At 41.9% G+C, this 18,343-nt stretch overlaps 1 protein-coding gene across 3 annotated transcripts in view; it reads left to right on the top strand.

Annotated features, from left to right (window-relative positions):
* COL7A1 (collagen type VII alpha 1 chain) overlaps nt 1-18,343 on the top strand; it is a 144,762-nt gene that overhangs the window by 80,789 nt on the left and 45,630 nt on the right. For all 3 annotated transcript variants that reach the window (XR_012232076.1, XM_073575067.1, XM_073575068.1), the window contains exons 46-75: nt 884-919; nt 1,176-1,220; nt 3,790-3,825; nt 3,935-3,970; nt 4,055-4,087; nt 4,181-4,252; nt 4,335-4,394; nt 4,512-4,547; nt 5,017-5,133; nt 5,206-5,250; nt 5,365-5,436; nt 6,958-7,002; nt 7,133-7,168; nt 7,284-7,325; nt 7,868-7,948; nt 8,100-8,135; nt 8,294-8,329; nt 8,599-8,679; nt 12,171-12,206; nt 12,290-12,361; nt 12,914-12,958; nt 13,044-13,079; nt 13,171-13,206; nt 13,631-13,735; nt 13,852-13,887; nt 13,990-14,025; nt 15,143-15,190; nt 15,290-15,325; nt 15,725-15,850; nt 18,068-18,277. Coding sequence is in view for 2 of the 3 variants with exons in the window: in XM_073575067.1 (XP_073431168.1) it covers nt 884-919; nt 1,176-1,220; nt 3,790-3,825; nt 3,935-3,970; nt 4,055-4,087; nt 4,181-4,252; nt 4,335-4,394; nt 4,512-4,547; nt 5,017-5,133; nt 5,206-5,250; nt 5,365-5,436; nt 6,958-7,002; nt 7,133-7,168; nt 7,284-7,325; nt 7,868-7,948; nt 8,100-8,135; nt 8,294-8,329; nt 8,599-8,679; nt 12,171-12,206; nt 12,290-12,361; nt 12,914-12,958; nt 13,044-13,079; nt 13,171-13,206; nt 13,631-13,735; nt 13,852-13,887; nt 13,990-14,025; nt 15,143-15,190; nt 15,290-15,325; nt 15,725-15,850; nt 18,068-18,277 (1,767 nt within the window). In the remaining variant the exon portion in view is untranslated. The remainder of the gene's footprint in view (nt 1-883; nt 920-1,175; nt 1,221-3,789; nt 3,826-3,934; nt 3,971-4,054; nt 4,088-4,180; nt 4,253-4,334; nt 4,395-4,511; nt 4,548-5,016; nt 5,134-5,205; nt 5,251-5,364; nt 5,437-6,957; nt 7,003-7,132; nt 7,169-7,283; nt 7,326-7,867; nt 7,949-8,099; nt 8,136-8,293; nt 8,330-8,598; nt 8,680-12,170; nt 12,207-12,289; nt 12,362-12,913; nt 12,959-13,043; nt 13,080-13,170; nt 13,207-13,630; nt 13,736-13,851; nt 13,888-13,989; nt 14,026-15,142; nt 15,191-15,289; nt 15,326-15,724; nt 15,851-18,067; nt 18,278-18,343) is intronic.

The following is an 18,343-nucleotide window of genomic DNA, read 5'->3' as shown; positions in this document are numbered from 1 at the left end:
ATACTGCCCCCTATGTACAGGAATATAACTACTATAATACTGCCCCCTATGTACAGGAATATAACTACTATAATACTGCCCCTATGTACAAGAATAGAACTACTATAATACTGCCCCTTTGTACAAGAATATAACTACTATAATACTGCCCCTATGTACAAGAATATAACTACTATAATACTGCCCCTATGTACAAGAATAGAACTACTATAATACTGCCCCTTTGTACAAGAATATAACTACTATAATACTGCTCCTATGTACAAGAATATAACTACTATAATACTGCCCCTATGTACAAGAATATAACTACTATAATACTGCCCCCTATGTACAGGAATATAACTACTATAATACTGCCCCCTATGTGCAGGAATATAACTACTATAATACTGCCCCTATGTACAAGAATATAACTACTATAATACTGCCCCTTTGAACAGGAATATAACTACTATAATACTGTCCCCTATGTACAGGAATATAACTACTATAATACTGCCCCTATGTACAAGAATATAACTACTATAATACTGCCCCTATGTACAAGAATATAACTACTATAATACTGCCCCCTATGTACAGGAATATAACTACTATAATACTGCCCCTATGTACAAGAATATAACTACTATAATACTGCCCCTTTGAACAGGAATATAACTACTATAATACTGTCCCCTATGTACAGGAATATAACTACTATAATACTTCCCCTATGTACAGGAATATATCTACTATAATACTGCCCCTGTGTACAAGAATATAACTACTATAATACTACTCCTATGTAGAAGAATATAACTTCTATAATACTGAAGATTTTGATGTAGTAGTCAGTTACTGTGAAGGTCCTGCATATATCTTTGGCTTTATTTTACAGGGAGATCGAGGTCCTCCTGGATTTCAAGGCCTTAAGGTCAGGAAAGGGTGTTAATCACTTTTTATTTAGGGGACTTGCTTGTCATTTTGGTTTATTACATCACTCCAATTCCCAGTTTATAATTTTGTCAGGATTATCCGGATGATATACTGGGAGGAATGGATGTTTACAAGTCTATGGTTTAATGTTTTTCTATTTCTTCCACTCTTTCCTTACAAGAGTAAATATTTCTTGAACTTTCTTTGTTTCCTTTTGCTATAAAGCTAATGTCGATATCATTATAACATTGCAGGGAAATCCAGGACAGAATGGACAGCCTGGGTCCATAGGACTTTTGGTGAGTTTTTTTTTCCTTGTTTCCAATTTTTTTTTTTTTACATTTTTTTTGGAAATCATACTACTGCATAACTCCATCCTTCACTCCACCACCTATCAGTAGCGCTGTGAGACCACACCTCTTTTTTGGAAGTTCTTCCTTCGCGGTACCAACTGTAGGTTTTTTATCATTTCCATTTTTGAGGTCCATACGAACTTCTGATCTCTTTTCATCAAATTTTTATTTTTTCTGGGTGGGGAGGAAAAGTGACCAAAATAGCAGCGAATCTGTATATATATATAGATAGATATAGATATATACACTGCTCAAAGAAAATAAAGGGAACACTTAAACAACAGAACTCCAAGTAAATCAAAATTCTGTGAAATCAAACTGTCCACTTAGGAAGCAACACTGATTGACAATCAATTTCACATGCTGTTGTGCAAATGGAATAGACAACAGATGAAAATTATTGGCAATTATCAAGACACCCTCAATAAAGGAGTGGTTCTGCAGGTGGGGACCAAAGACCACATCTCAGTACCAATGCTTTCTGACTGATGTTTTGGTCACTTTTGAATGTTGGTTGTGCTTTCACATTCGTGGTAGCATGAGACAGACTCTACAACCCACACAAGTGGCTCAGGTAGCGCAGCTCATCCAGGATGGCACATCAATGCGAGCTGTGGCAAGAAGGTTTGCTGTGTCTGTCAGCGCAATGTCCAGAGGCTGGAGGCGCTACCAGGAGACAGGCCAGTACACCAGGAGACATGGACGGGGCCGTAGGAGGGCAACAACCCAGCAGCAGGACCGCTACCTCAGCCTTTTGTGCAAGGAGGAACAGGAGGAGCACTGCCAGAGCCCTGCAAAATGACCTCCAGCAGGTCACAAATGTGCATGTGTCTGCACAAACGGTTAGAAACCGACTCCATGAGGATGGTCTGAGGGCCCGACGTCCACAGATGGGGGTTGTGCTCACAGCCCAACACCGCGCAGGACGATTGGCATTTGCCACAGAACACCAGGATAGGCAAATTCGCCACTGGCACCCTGTGCTCTTCACAGATGAAAGCAGGTTCACACTGAGCACGTGACAGAGTCTGGAGATGCCGTGGAGAGCCATCTGCTGCCTGCAACATCCTTCAGCTTGACCGGTTTGGCAGTGGGTCAGTAATGGTGTGGGGTGGCATTTCTTTGGAGGGTCGCACAGCCATTAGGTACCGAGATGAGATCTTCACACCCCTTGTGAGACCATATGCTGGTGCGGCTGGCCCTGGGTTCCTCCTAATGCAGGACAGTGCCAGACCTCATGTGGCTGGAGTGTGTCAGCAGTTCCTGCAAGATGAAGGTATTGAAGCTATGGACTGGCCCGCCCATTCCCCAGACCTGAATCCGATTGAGCACATTAGGGACATCATGTCTCGCTCCATCCACCAACATTACGTTGCACCACAGACTGTCCAGGAGTTGGCGGATGCTTTAGTCCAGGTCTGGGAGGAGATCCCTCATGACAACATGCACCGACTTATCAGGAGCATGCCCAGGTGTCGTAGGAAGGTCAAACAGGCATGTGCAGGCCACACACATTACTGAGCATCATTTCCTTGTCTTGAGGCATTTCCATTGAAGTTGGATCAGTCTGTAATTTGATTTTCCACTTTGATTTTAAGTATCCTTCCAAATCCAAACCTCCATGGGATATTCATTTTGATTTACATTGATCATTTTTGTGTTTTTTTGTTCTCAACGCATGCTACTATGCAATGAATAAAGATTTGCAGCTGCGATACTTCATTCAGTAATATCTGCAATGTGGTATCTTAGTCTTCCCTTTATTTTTGGGTGCAGTGTGTGTGTGTGTGTGTGTGTATATATATATATAATTTTTTTTTTATTTTTATGGGTTAATTATTATATTTGTTTTAGTTCCGCATACGGCGTTAGCAAACGTAATTTTTTTTGTTTTTTAGATTATATGTGTTTTTATAGTTTGGGATTTTTTTTTTTCAAATATTTTTCTTTCCTTTTTTTTTTTCATTGCTCCCCCTGAAACACTTGAACCTGCGATCACGTGTACAATATACTGTAATACTGTAATAGTACACTATAATGCAAAATTTCCGATATCCTATGAACCCGAGCTGCTGGCATCATTGTTATTTGTACATCCACATCAATAGATCCCTCACCCCGGCTGCCACGAAAATGGCATCGTCATCTTGCAATCTTACTGCAGGGTGGCGATAGACTTCATTAGTGACACTTTACCGCATTTCCAAACCCTTACGTAGTGCTTTCATGACTGACAACAGCAATTAAGAAGTTCTATTGCAGCTAGATCCAGGTTTGGGTGGTGGCTGTACAACACAGCCAGCGTCAGAGCTGTATGGAGCAGATTCAGCTCATAGATGGCAGATGTCAAAATCTGGGCACAGTGGGACCCCTTTGAGTCCCAAAACTTTCATGGGTTCACCCGCTGCTAGTGCCTTGGGGTGATGAGCCGATATCTGTACTTTTCGGGTTGTTCTATGCCTACTACTTTTTGGCTCCATTATGAGTAATCATCTTGAATTTCTCTTCCTATCAGGGACCTATAGGGCCACAGGGAATACAAGGAGAAAAGGTCAGTGATTAAACTCATTTCTGATGTTATATACTGTACAGTACAGAAGACCCCCTATAGACCTTAAGGCCCCCAGTTTCCCAATCTAACACATTATCTACAATTTCAGGGTGAACAAGGATCTCCGGGGGAGCCCGGTTCATCGGTAAGTCAAGTATTTATTGGCCAAGATTGCATTTGTAGCGCACAACAGAGAAGGGGTAATAATGGGGATACCCTTGTGTTCCAGACTTCCACCACAGCCGGGATGAAAGGGAACAAGGTGAGATTTCGGCCGCACTACCGAAGCTTGTAAGGACATGAAATATCCACCAGCTGTCGCTGTTCTCAATGCACACATCCCATTATATCACAGGGTGATCGTGGTCCATTGGGGCCGGAGGGGGCCAAAGGCGCAAAAGGCGAGGCAGGAGATAAAGGCGACAGGGTAAGTGCTTCCTACAGATCTATGCTAGTTACAGATTCTGAACTCAGACTTCGGAACCATTTTTGTTTTCCTGTACGATCAGGGTCCTGAAGGAGTCGGCACTCCTGGGCTGCCGGGAGAAAAAGGAGAAGCAGGGGATAGGGTAAGTGTCACGAAGTGGAACACCGCCGGTATACGGGACTAGCGACAAATTAGAATATGGGGCTGTTCATGGGTCAATTAATGACTTTTTTTCCCCATTTTGTTTGCTTTTCAATAGGGACCCATGGGTCTGGCTGGAAGACCAGGTGCCAAGGTAGGAAAACCTTCCAATACATAATATGTTTGATCAGCTAATGCAAAACCAAATGTGAACTTAAATCTCCGTCCAGTGGGGACGATCATGAGCGATAATTATGTCTGTAGGATTGAAACTTCCGAAACAGCGCCACCTTACTCCACTGGTTAAGTTTGGTATTGCAGCTTGGTCCACCATTCACTTGAATAGGGCTGAGCTGCCCTTCCATTGGCGCTGATTTAATAATCCAGACGATTTATAAATGTTGAAAAATTAGTTAAACCGTGTCCAATTGAGGTATTGGGGCGCCTGGAGGAATAATCATCCCCCCAACTCCGCAGGAGATGCTCCCACTTAGTTTCAGTGCCTTGAGCCCAAATCATCAATAAGGATTATTAGTTTGGAGGTGATGACCGCAGCTGCTGCAGAACATCATGCGGCCTGCACCATCCAGTTCCATGGTAAATTATCTTTTTTTTTTTCCCAGGGTGAAGCCGGTGATCCAGGAGAGAATGGAGAACCCGGGAAATCAGGGCCTCCAGGGCAAATTGGGCTCCGGGGTAAAGAAGGTGAAAAAGGAGACAAAGGAGATGAAGGGACGCCGGTAAGAAGCGTCCAGTGATGGCGATCTGATGGTAAAAGCAAAAGGTGACAACTTATTTCCATCGTCTTGCAGGGAGAATCGGGTATTCCAGGAAAAAACGGGGAAAGAGGCCTGAGGGTGAGTGAGGCCCGCACCGCTACTGCGCATTTCTCCTTTCATACATTTCTTCTCCTTTTTCAGGACAATTCATTTTTTTTATATACTGTAATTGTTTGTACTTTTTATTATCAGGGTATACCGGGGCCAAGGGGCAATCTAGGAGAAAAGGGAGAACCAGGAGAACCTGGGGAAGACGGGAGAAACGTAAGTGCCAGAATCCTCCTGTAGTGATCGGCCGTTCCCATTCACTGACAGCAAGCAGAGATCTTCAAGTGGTAGAAACTGTAAAGGATTAAAATGGATTTCCTATTGCAAACACTGAGAAGATATTCAGGTGGGGACAGAATGATGGCGGCTTTGTGCTCAGGTCTCGTCCATGGAAGTCTATGGGAGTCACCACCATTTCAGTAGCTCTGATATTTTTTTTGAGAAGAGCTGCATGAAATCTACAAGGAGGAATGGTGCCCACTACGTTACCTAATAATGGCTACGCTACTGCCCTGATCAATATGTATTTTATCCGCACTACAGGTGCCATATGGAGAAAAGTATGTGCCCCTCCACATCCACCTCCAGGATCTTACATCCATAGACATTAACATGGAGTCACTCCTCTGTGGATATAATGGCTCCACTCTCCTGGGAGGGATTTCTACAAGATTTTGGAGGTGTCTGTAGGAATTTTTGCCCCTTCGTCCAGAAGATTATTTGTGGGGTGAGACCCTGATGTTGGGGAGAGGCCGGGCTAACAATCTCTAGTATAGGTCATTCCAAAGGTGTTGGATGGGTCAGTTCGGCCACTCATGTTCTTCCACCAAAGTCCCCATGTCTGTATGGAGCTTGTGTACTGGGCACAGTCATGGGGAACAGATAAGGGTCTTCCCCAAACTATTCCCACAAAGCTGAAGCTACAATTGTCCACAATGTCTTGTGCTGAAATATTACGATTTCCCTTTACTGGAAAGAAGGGCCCAAGGTTGACCCCTGATAACGGCCCATAGCATTACCCTCCGCCACCATCTGTACAGTGGGCACAATGCAGTCGGGGGTAAAGTCCTCCAGGAATCACCAAACCCAGACTCCTCCATCAGAAGCCAGATAGAGAAGTGTGGTCTGTCAGTGCGCAGAACATGTCTCCTCCAGAGTCCAGTGGTGGCGGCTTTACACCACTCCATCCGACACTCGGCATTGTGCTTGGTGATATACGGCTGCATGCAGCTGCTCAACCATGATGCTCCTGGAGGAGGCGCAGAGTTCGTGCTGATGTTACCAGAGGAGGTCTGGACTCTGCAGGTATGGGGTCAGCAGAGCGGTTGTGACTTTTCTGCCCTCTGCTCCTCAGCACTCGCCCCCCCGCTCTAACATTACGGGGTCCCCACTTCATGGCGGAGTTGCTGCGGTTCCTTCCACTTCTCAATAATGTCACTCACAGGTAATGGGGAAGATTCAGGAGGAAGAGATGTCATGGACGGACATGTTACCCCAGTGGCTCCTATTACAGGACCGCGCTGGTCTCTCTGAGCTCTGCACCACCGGCTGATCTGTCACATGGTAGTAAAGGTGGACAGCATGACGGGGGGCTGGAGGTTATACACCAGGGGTGATGGGGCCGGATGCTATATACCGGGGGGGGGCACTGGGACTCGATGATTAAGAGGTGTGGTGTTCCATTTCTTTTCTCCATACACTGTTCATAATGATATAACGCTGTCACTTATTTTTTAGGGGAGCCCCGGTGTTGCTGGCAGTAAAGGCGACCAGGGTGAAACGGTAAGTAAGACGTTAAATGCCAATCCCGTCATAGTGTGACTATGGGCCGAGGAACGATTGCATTTTATTTTAGTTCGGCCCAAACAAAATGATAAAGTTGCCTGATTTATTAATTATATTATTATTGTAGGGGCCACAAGGACCTCAAGGACCCCCAGGAAAACCTGTAAGATATTTTTTCTTCTTTTATTACCCAATTTTACTCTATCCATAATCAAAAGTTTGAAAACTTGAAGGCATAAGTCATTAATTGGGATTTCATTGGAAATTTTTGTTTTTAGGGAACAGTCGATTCGGTGCTTCCTGGAGTTAAAGGGGACAAGGTGAGTATGAATATATTGTGATACACCTAGCAGCAAAATAGCAGTAATTCCCCTTTAAGATTCCCTTGGAATCAGTAAGAGAAGGCGTACACATCTACATAGCCCTTCATGATGGAGCATTAAAGGGATCGATCGGTTCCTTTAAATCTCTTACAATAACATTGTAGTTGATGAACCCATTGCAACCACTAAACAGTGTAAAGATTAAATTGCCGCATTTGCAGGGGCCGACATAGACAACAGGGACCCTGGATAACCCCAATATATTGACCCTTTATTATCTAAAAATATCAGACTACAAAGGGTTTGCTTGTAGTCCGTTACCATAGAGACACATGGCTATGCATAGGAGCTGTATACACAAAACGGCAGAAGATTTTTATTAATTTATTTTTTATTTTGCAACTTGCACCCAAAATAATATTGGTTACAAAGCAGACATGGTGGACCCAATTTATGTCAAAAGCCACGATTATGGTGACTGGACCCCTTTTAGGAATCTTGCAGTATAATACCAATGTGTACTTACTGTGTGCATGTAGGGAGATGCTGGAGACCCCGGAGAACATGGGATGAAGGGGCAGAAGGGAGAAGCCGGGATAAATGGTCTTCCCGGAGAGAGGGTGAGTGTTCTCATCCCATATACCATCTTATTATATTGTATTGGATTTTTACATGCAGTTTTAACCCTTGAATGCTGGCGGGTTTTTCAGATAATCTTATTGTGAATTCATCCTACATATTTTTAATAAAATATAATTGACTATTTCCCAGGGTTTGGACGGACCCAGAGGGGCACCAGGCTTACGGGTACGTTGTTCCTCTTTTTAGCACATTTCTTAACAGAACATTACTCTAAATCCTTTTTAGAATCTCCTGTTGCTTTGCTGTTGAACACAATCTATTGCTCCCTGTTGTCAACCATTTTGCATTCACACCAGTCATTTAACTTTATCCCTGTTATACAGGGAGACGCCGGAGATCGCGGGGGTCCAGGTGACAAGGTATGTAGCCAGAAGAATATATGCAGATCGCCTAAGATACTATGGCTTTATCTCCAAGATAGTGATCATCAAGACAAGCATGGTCTACTGGGAGGCTATTGGGCTCATACTGGTGTCCTTCATTCCACCGGATCCTGTGCTAATAACATCCAGATTCCCAGTGGCATGAAGCGCATTAGCCGAGCCCATAAACTGCAGACTACAAAAAAGCTGGAATCACTCAACATGTCTATCATATTCTACGTTATTGTTTGTTCTCTTCCATTAAGGGGGATCGTGGACCTCCCGGAAATGATGGCAGAAATGGAATTGATGGAAAACCAGGACAGCCAGGGACACCAGGACTAAGGGTAAAGAGGGAAACAATATGTAGATTAATTCTCCCATAATATACTCTAATACTGCCCCTATGTGCAAGAATATAACTACTATAATACTGCCCCCTATGTTCAAGAATATAACTACTATAATACTGCCCCCTATGTACAAGAATATAACTACTATAATACTGCCCCTATTACAAAAATATAACTACTATAATACTGCCCCTATGTACAAGAATATAACTACTATAATACTGCCCCTATGTACAAGAATATAACTACTATAATACTGCCCCTATATACAAGAATATAACTACTATAATACTGCTCCTATGTACAAGAATATAACTACTATAATACTGCCCCTATGTACAAGAATATAACTACTATAATACTGCCCCTATATACAAGAATATAACTACTATAATACTGCTCCTATGTACAAGAATATAACTACTATAATACTGTCCCCTATGTACAAGAATATAACTACTATAATACAGCCCCTATGTACAAGAATATAACTACTATAATACTGCCCCTATGTACAAGAATATAACTACTATAATACTGCCCCCTATGTACAAGAATATAACTACTATAATACTGCCCCTATGTACAAGAATGTAACTACTATAATACTGCCCCCTATGTACAAGAATATAACTACTATAATACTGCCCCTATGTACAAGAATATAAGTACTATAATACTGCCCCTATATACAAGAATATAACTACTATAATACTGACCCTATGTACAAGAATATAACTACTATAATACTGCCCCTATGTACAAGAATATAACTACTATAATACTGCTCCTATGTACAAGAATATAACTACTATAATACTGCCCCTATGTACAAGAATATATCTACTATAATACTGCCCCTATGTACAAGAATATATGTACTATAATACTGCCCCCTATGTACAAGAATATAACTACTATAATACTGCCCCTATGTACAAGAATATATCTACTATAATACTGCCGCTATGTACAAGAATATATCTACTATAATACTGCCGCTATGTACAAGAATATAGCTACTATAATACTGCTCCTATGTACAAGAATATAACTACTATAATACTGCCCCCTATGTACAAGAATATAACTACTATAATACTGCCCCTATGTACAAGAATGTAACTACTATAATACTGCCCCCTATGTACAAGAATATAACTACTATAATACTGCCCCTATGTACAAGAATATAACTACTATAATACTGCCCCTATATACAAGAATATAACTACTATAATACTGCCCCTATGTACAAGAATATAGCTACTATAATACTGCCCCTATATACAAGAATATAACTACTATAATACTGACCCTATGTACAAGAATATAACTACTATAATACTGCCCTCTATGTACAAGAATATAACTACTATAATACTGCCCCTATGTACAAGAATATAACTACTATAATACTGCCCCTATGTACAAGAATATAACTACTATAATACTGCCCTCTATGTACAAGAATATAACTACTATAATACTGCCCCCTATGTACAAGAATATAACTACTATAATACTGCCCCTATGTACAAGAATATAACTACTATAATACTGCCCCTATGTACAAGAATATAATTACTATAATACTGTCCCCTATGTACAAGAATATAACTACTATAATACTGTCCCTATGTACAAGTATATAACTACTATAATACTGCCCCCATGTACAAGAATATAACTACTATAATACTGCCCCCTATGTACAAGAATATAACTACTATAATACTGCCCCTATGTACAAGAATGTAACTACTATAATACTGCCCCCTATGTACAAGAATATAACTACTATAATACTGCCCCTATGTACAAGAATATAACTACTATAATACTGCCCCTATATACAAGAATATAACTACTATAATACTGCCCCATGTACAAGAATATAGCTACTATAATACTGCCCCTATATACAAGAATATAACTACTATAATACTGACCCTATGTACAAGAATATAACTACTATAATACTGCCCCCTATGTACAAGAATATAACTACTATAATACTGCTCCTATGTACAAGAATATAACTACTATAATACTGCCTCTATGTACAAGAATATATGTACTATAATACTGCCCCCTATGTACAAGAATATAACTACTATAATACTGCCCCTATGTACAAGAATATAGCTACTATAATACTGCTCCTATGTACAAGAATATAACTACTATAATACTGCCCTTATGTACAAGAATATAACTACTATAATACTGCCCTTATATACAAGAATATAACTACTATAATGCTGCTCCTATGTACAAGAATATAACTACTATAATACTGCCCCTATATACAAGAATATAACTACTATAATACTGCCCCCTATGTACAAGAATATAACTACTATAATACTGCCCCCTATGTACAGTACAAGAATATAACTACTATAATACTGCCCCTATGTACAAGAATATAACTACTATAATACTGCCCCTATGTACAAGAATATAACTACTATAATACTGCCCTCTATGTACAAGAATATAACTACTATAATACTGCCCTCTATGTACAAGAATATAACTACTATAATACTGCCCTCTATGTACAAGAATATAACTACTATAATACTGCCCCCTATGTACAAGAATATAACTACTATAATACTGCCCCTATGTACAAGAATATAACTACTATAATACTGCCCCTATGTACAAGAATATAACTACTATAATACTGCCCCTATGTACAAGAATATAACTACTATAATACTGCCCCTATGTACAAGAATATAACTACTATAATACTGCCCTCTATGTACAAGAATATAACTACTATAATACTGCCCCCTATGTACAAGAATATAACTACTATAATACTGCCCCTATGTACAAGAATATAACTACTATAATACTGCCCCTATGTACAAGAATATAACTACTATAATACTGCCCCTATGTACAAGAATATAACTACTATAATACTGCCCCTATGTACAAGAATATAACTACTATAATACTGCCCCTATGTACAAGAATATATCTACTATAATACTGCCCCTATGTACAAGAATATAACTACTATAATACTGCCCCTATGTACAAGAATATAACTACTATAATACTGCCCCTATGTACAAGAATATAACTACTATAATACTGCCCCTATGTATAAGAATATAACTACTATAATACTGCCCCTATGTACAAGAATATAACTACTATAATACTGCCCCTATGTACAAGAATATAACTACTATAATACTCCCCCTATGTACAAGAATATAACTACTATAATACTGCTCCCTATGTACAAGAATATAACTACTATAATACTGCCCCTATGTACAAGAATATAACTACTATAATACTGCCCCCTATGTACAAGAATATAACTACTATAATACTGCCTCCTATGTACAAGAATATAACTACTATAATACTGCTCCCTATGTACAAGAATATAACTACTATATCACTGAACAATAAGAGTATATATAAGTACTAAATTACAATTGTCATCATAGGGGGAGTTAGGAAAACAAGGAGATCCAGGTCGAGATGTGAGTATTTCATTTTGATTATGGATCTTCTATTTTCCCTTGTGATTTTTTGGATTAAAATTGTTATGAGTAATCTTGTTTAGGGTCTTCCAGGATTAAGAGGAGAGCACGGACCCCCTGGACCAATTGGACCTACTGGGCCACAAGGAGTAGTGGTGAGTAGTCACTGGTGGGATAAATTGTCAGTATTCAGCCACAGCAACCAATGAGAGCTCAACTTTTATTTCAAACTGCTCTGGTGAAATAATAGCAGAGTTCTGATTGGCTGATCTAAGAAATAAGGTCAGTTTTACTGTTAAACAGCTTTGATAAAGGAGTCCTCACCCTGATTAGTTTTGATCGCCACTTCCGGCCATGTTCTTGGGCTAATTACTTGCAAAAAAGACAGTGGAAAAAGTCAACACAGGGACTAACACTGGCGAAAAGTGTTAACACCCTGGCAGTAATTTTCGAAGACTGCTAGTATTAATGAAAAACTTGCTGATCTTAATGTTTCAGATTTTATTAAGAGGAGTACACCAAAAAAAACAAAACCTTTCTGGCATAAATTATAGTAATTGTGTGTGACCCCGCCCCTTTCACAGAGCCCCACCCACTTAAAGCAAGGTCAAGCAAAAAGTTACAATTTTTGGCGTACTCCAGAAATTGTGACTTTTTTATACAATAAAAGTTTTATTTTTGATAATTTTTTTTTTTACATGAAAAAGGGAAAACCTGGAGAAGATGGGAAGCCTGGCCTGAATGGCAAAACTGTGAGTAACTATTTTAAGCCTTTTCGGCAGTCTTTCTTTACTGCTTGTGTGTGCTATTGCTGCCATTTTTCTTTCTGTCTCGTAGGGGGAGGACGGGACTCCTGGAGAAGACGGCAGGAAGGTGAGCCATTGCGTTCTACTACCACCCTCTATAGATATAGCCAAGCCGGCTCACTGCTTATGGTGATCTACCTTCTTTCTCCTTCCTTCAGGGTGATAGAGGTGAAGCTGGTCCTCCTGGCAAAGATGTAAGTATTGCTAAATACGCTCTTCAGTTCAAACATACCATCTTCCTGTTATTCATGGCACCGAAAAGTGTGCCTCATGTGCAGTTTTGAACATTTTGTTTGCCCCGCCCATGAGGATCTTTATTTAGCTGCTCGTGGGAGGAGAAATCACAAATAAACAATTGAAGTAAGCATTGTATTATTCCATAGAAAAATTTTACTTTAGTGCGATTTTCAAGAGGCGTAACAAGGCTATGTGATAGATGTAAATCACTGCTCTGAGACCCACTGATCACCAGATCTCCCCCTGTGTAGGAGTTAAGGCTACATATGCTCCCTACCACTGAATTCAGTTATGGGACTTTGGGGATTGGAGGGGTCTCAGCAGATGCAATTGTCTTATGTTTTGTTCCTCTTTTTTATGTGCTCATATATTATGTTGCAGGGCCGAGATGGTACCAAAGGAGCAGCGGGAGTGATAGGCCCACCAGGTCCAATAGGACCCCAAGGAGTTCCAGGACCTCCGGGACAGGCTGGCGCTCCAGGGCAGGTGTGTGTCTGATAAATATCTCATGCTTCTATACATAGTTTTAGAACATTAAGGCCGCCTGGGCCACATGGTGACCTGAAAACAATACATTTTCAGCCTTGCTTTTTACCTTTAAGGGAATCCCTGGAGCAGCCGGCCCAGCTGGACCAAAGGTATGGTAATGAGTCAAAAGTGCTAAATCACTTTTTTCTCTATACCTGCAATTCCTCACTAGCTTTTAGTGTTTAATTATGCTATTTTTAATTATTTTTTAGGGCGACCGAGGTGAAGTAGGACTTAGAGGTGAACAGGTGTGTATCCAATTATCAGAATAAAAAATAAATAAATATCATTTTATTTTTTTTATTCAATGGTGTGTGTGTGTGTGTGTGTGTGTATATGTATGTGTGTATTATATATATATATATATATACAGTATATATATATATATATATATATATATATATATAAAACTGTATATTATTTTATGCAATGGTTAACATTATAAAGTAATGCTCTACCCCAAAATATTAGGACCATCCACAATTTGCATAGTTTTAGGCGCTCGCTCAAAACACATTTGTTCAGAGCGGCCTATCACATTCAGTAATCAAAGTCATGTTTGTGTGTGTGTAGCCCATTCACTATCTCCATCTAACCCCCACCCCCTGAAGATGGCTGGACCGTCATTGTAAATACATCATTGTAAATACAAACCTGTGCTTTGTATCCCCCCCACCTCATTGTAGATTGTAAGCTCCACGAGCAGGGTCATCTTATTTCGCTTTAATTATTGTATTGTTAACGTTGTTACTTATGACTGTTGTGTTTGAAACTGTTCAACTGTAAAGCGCTGCGGAATATGTTGGCGCTATATAAATAAAGATTATTATTATTATTATTATTAAGTTTCAGTTTCATAATTGTGAGTGAGCTGGTAGAAGTTACAACCGGCCCCTAATTCTTGATTGTATTAGGGTCTTACTTTTCCCGCGGTGGTGGCATATGTACATCCGCTAGAATAGAAGCAGGGAACACAGCTGCTATGAGGCCTGTAATAGAAGATAGCCCTCCACTGAGCCACCCGTGTGCTGTGATGTCACAGTGGCTATCTTTATCTACCACCAGGGGGAGCTCACTGCATACAGTAAATCCATATACACTTGGCTCCCCCTAGTGGTGAGTCAACATAGCCAAATTTATATGATTTATTCCCAGGACAATTTCCTCCCTATATAAATATGCGATTATATAAATCGATACAGGTGGTTTTATTATACCCGATACCAAAATATGAATACTTTTTAAGTTTTTTTTGGCTTTAATTTTCTTTTCTATATATTTTTTTTTTCATAACCCTTCTCACGTTTTCCTATAAGTAAATTTTTTTTCTATTGAAATTATCATTTTTCTTTTTATTAATATCAGGGGCGGCCTGGGGAAACTGGGCAAAAAGGAGAGCCAGGAACTACTGCAGTGAGTATTAAGACCACAAAAAAGGATCATCTACAAGAAGTATGGAACCGTCTCCCGTTATCTAATAATCACGTGATATTTAATTTTTTTCCTTTTCAGAACGTAGAAAAAGCCCTGAATATCCTGGGAATCAAGGTAAAATCGTCATTCTCAGCAGCATATCATTTTGTGTAAACAGTAAGTGAACTTCTGCAATGCAGTGGCGGCCAGGGCCCACCGGAGGATCCTCCGCTCTGCTGGTGGGCCAGTCCAATGCTGATACCGCCATTCAGTGTACAAGTAATAATTCCATAATGTAGCCATAGAATACTGCCATATAATGCCAAGATAATACTTCTATATAAATCAGTGTAAAACCACGAAATAGTGACCTGTATTATATCTACATTTAGTAAGGTGCCCACAACCATTAAGGCCCATGGCCCGGACCACTTTCTGCCGCCTTCTGCGCTAAACACACTGATATCACTCCATTCATTCGATCTGATTGGTCGCCAACATCCATCGTCATCACAGTCTGGTATTATTTTACAGATTTCAACCCTTAAAGATGTCATTGAAGTCTTTGATGACGGCTCTGGATCATCCGTCGTTCCCGTCCAGAAGAGGATTAAGGGTGAACCCGGGGAACCTGGAGAGAAAGGAGCTCCTGGCAAAGATGTAAGTCCAAAAATCTATTTTTTTTCCCCCGAAATTTTTTTTTATATAGAACTAAGGGCCCCCATAACAGTGACAGCACTGACACCAATATCAGAGACAGCCATAGGACCCCATAGCAGTGACAGCGCAGACACCAATATCAGAGACAGCCATAGGACCCCATAGCAGTGACAGCGCAGACACCAATATCAGAGACAGCCATAGGACCCCATAGCAGTGACAGCGCAGACACCAATATCAGAGACAGCCATAGGACCCCATAGCAGTGACAGCGCAGACACCAATATCAGAGACAGCCATAGGACCCCATAGCAGTGACAGCCGCAGACACCAATATCAGAGACAGCCATAGGACCCCATAGCAGTGACAGCGCAGACACCAATATCAGAGACAGCCATAGGACCCCATAGCAGTGACAGCGCAGACACCAATATCAGAGACAGCCATAGGACCCCATAGCAGTGACAGTGCAGACACCAATATCAGAGACAGCCATAGGACCCCATAGCAGTGACAGCCGCAGACACCAATATCAGAGACAGCCATAGGACCCCATAGCAGTGACAGCCGCAGACACCAATATCAGAGACAGCCATAGGACCCCATAGCAGTGACAGCGCAGACACCAATATCAGAGACAGCCATAGGACCCCATAGCAGTGACAGCGCAGACACCAATATCAGAGACAGCCATAGGACCCCATAGCAGTGACAGCGCAGACACCAATATCAGAGACAGCCATAGGACCCCATAGCAGTGACAGCGCAGACACCAATATCAGAGACAGCCATAGGACCCATAGCAGTGACAGCCGCAGACACCAATATCAGAGACAGCCATAGGACCCCATAGCAGTGACAGCGCAGACACCAATATCAGAGACAGCCATAGGACCCCATAGCAGTGACAGCGCAGACACCAATATCAGAGACAGCCATAGGACCCCATAGCAGTGACAGCGCAGACACCAATATCAGAGACAGCCATAGGACCCCATAGCAGTGACAGCGCAGACACCAATATCAGAGACAGCCATAGGACCCCATAGCAGTGACAGCCGCAGACACCAATATCAGAGACAGCCATAGGACCCCATAGCAGTGACAGCGCAGACACCAATATCAGAGACAGCCATAGGACCCCATAGCAGTGACAGCGCAGACACCAATATCAGAGACAGCCATAGGACCCCATAGCAGTGACAGCGCAGACACCAATATCAGAGACAGCCATAGGACCCCATAGCAGTGACAGCCGCAGACACCAATATCAGAGACAGCCATAGGACCCCATAGCAGTGACAGCCGCAGACACCAATATCAGAGATAGCCATAGGACCCCATAGCAGTGACAGCGCAGACACCAATATCAGAGACAGCCATAGGACCCCATAGCAGTGACAGCGCAGACACCAATATCAGAGACAGCCATAGGACCCCATAGCAGTGACAGCGCAGACACCAATATCAGAGACAGCCATAGGACCCCATAGCAGTGACAGCGCAGACACCAATATCAGAGACAGCCATAGGACCCATAGCAGTGACAGCCGCAGACACCAATATCAGAGACAGCCATAGGACCCCATAGCAGTGACAGCCGCAGACACCAATATCAGAGACAGCCATAGGACCCCATAGCAGTGACAGCGCAGACACCAATATCAGACACAGCCATAGGACCCCATAGCAGTGACAGCCACAGACACCAATATCAGAGACAGCCATAGGACCCCATAGCAGTGACAGCCGCAGACACCAATATCAGAGACAGCCATAGGACCCCATAGCAGTGACAGCCGCAGACACCAATATCAGAGACAGCCATAGGACCCCATAGCAGTGACAGCGCAGACACCAATATCAGAGACAGCCATAGGACCCCATAGCAGTGACAGCGCAGACACCAATATCAGAGACAGCCATAGGACCCCATAGCAGTGACAGCCGCAGTCGCTCAGTGGCGCAGCCTCATAGACTCTCAGCCGTCTTCATGTCCTCTTAGTGTCCTGGAGAATTGTAACTTGTGCTCCGAGCTGCAGGCAGTAATCAGGTACAAGAAGAAATCTCGCCAGAGAGGAGTGCAGCGTAGTATCCATACTCTCCAGAGATATTACCAGACCGTACGGGAAGAAGAGATCACAGACACGTGACAAAGCCCTGACATTCACATGTGCAAGTGCTGGAGATATCGGGGTATGTCTGTGTCACATCAGGGTACTATGGGATTCCCCGGGGAGAGAGGCCTGAAAGGAGACAAAGGAGAACATGGTCTGCCTGGTCCACAAGGCCCTACGGGACGTGCCATCGGAGAACGGGGACCTGAAGGCCCACCCGGCCCACCTGGCGAGTCAGGAAAACCAGGAATTCCTGGAGTACCTGGAAGGGCAGGAGAAGCCGGAGAACAAGGAAAACCGGGAGACAAGGTGAAGAGTCTGTCTTCTTTCTATCTATTCTTCTATCTATCCATCCCTTCATCCTTACATCCATCC

The sequence above is a fragment of the Dendrobates tinctorius genome, unplaced genomic scaffold (assembly GCF_039654945.1).
Source record: "Dendrobates tinctorius isolate UK_male_01 unplaced genomic scaffold, ASM3965494v1 ptg000041l, whole genome shotgun sequence".
In the NCBI taxonomy this organism is placed as follows: Eukaryota; Metazoa; Chordata; class Amphibia; order Anura; family Dendrobatidae; genus Dendrobates; species Dendrobates tinctorius.
Note: the sequence above shows the minus strand (reverse complement) of the source record. Positions and strands in the feature narration are given on the sequence as shown.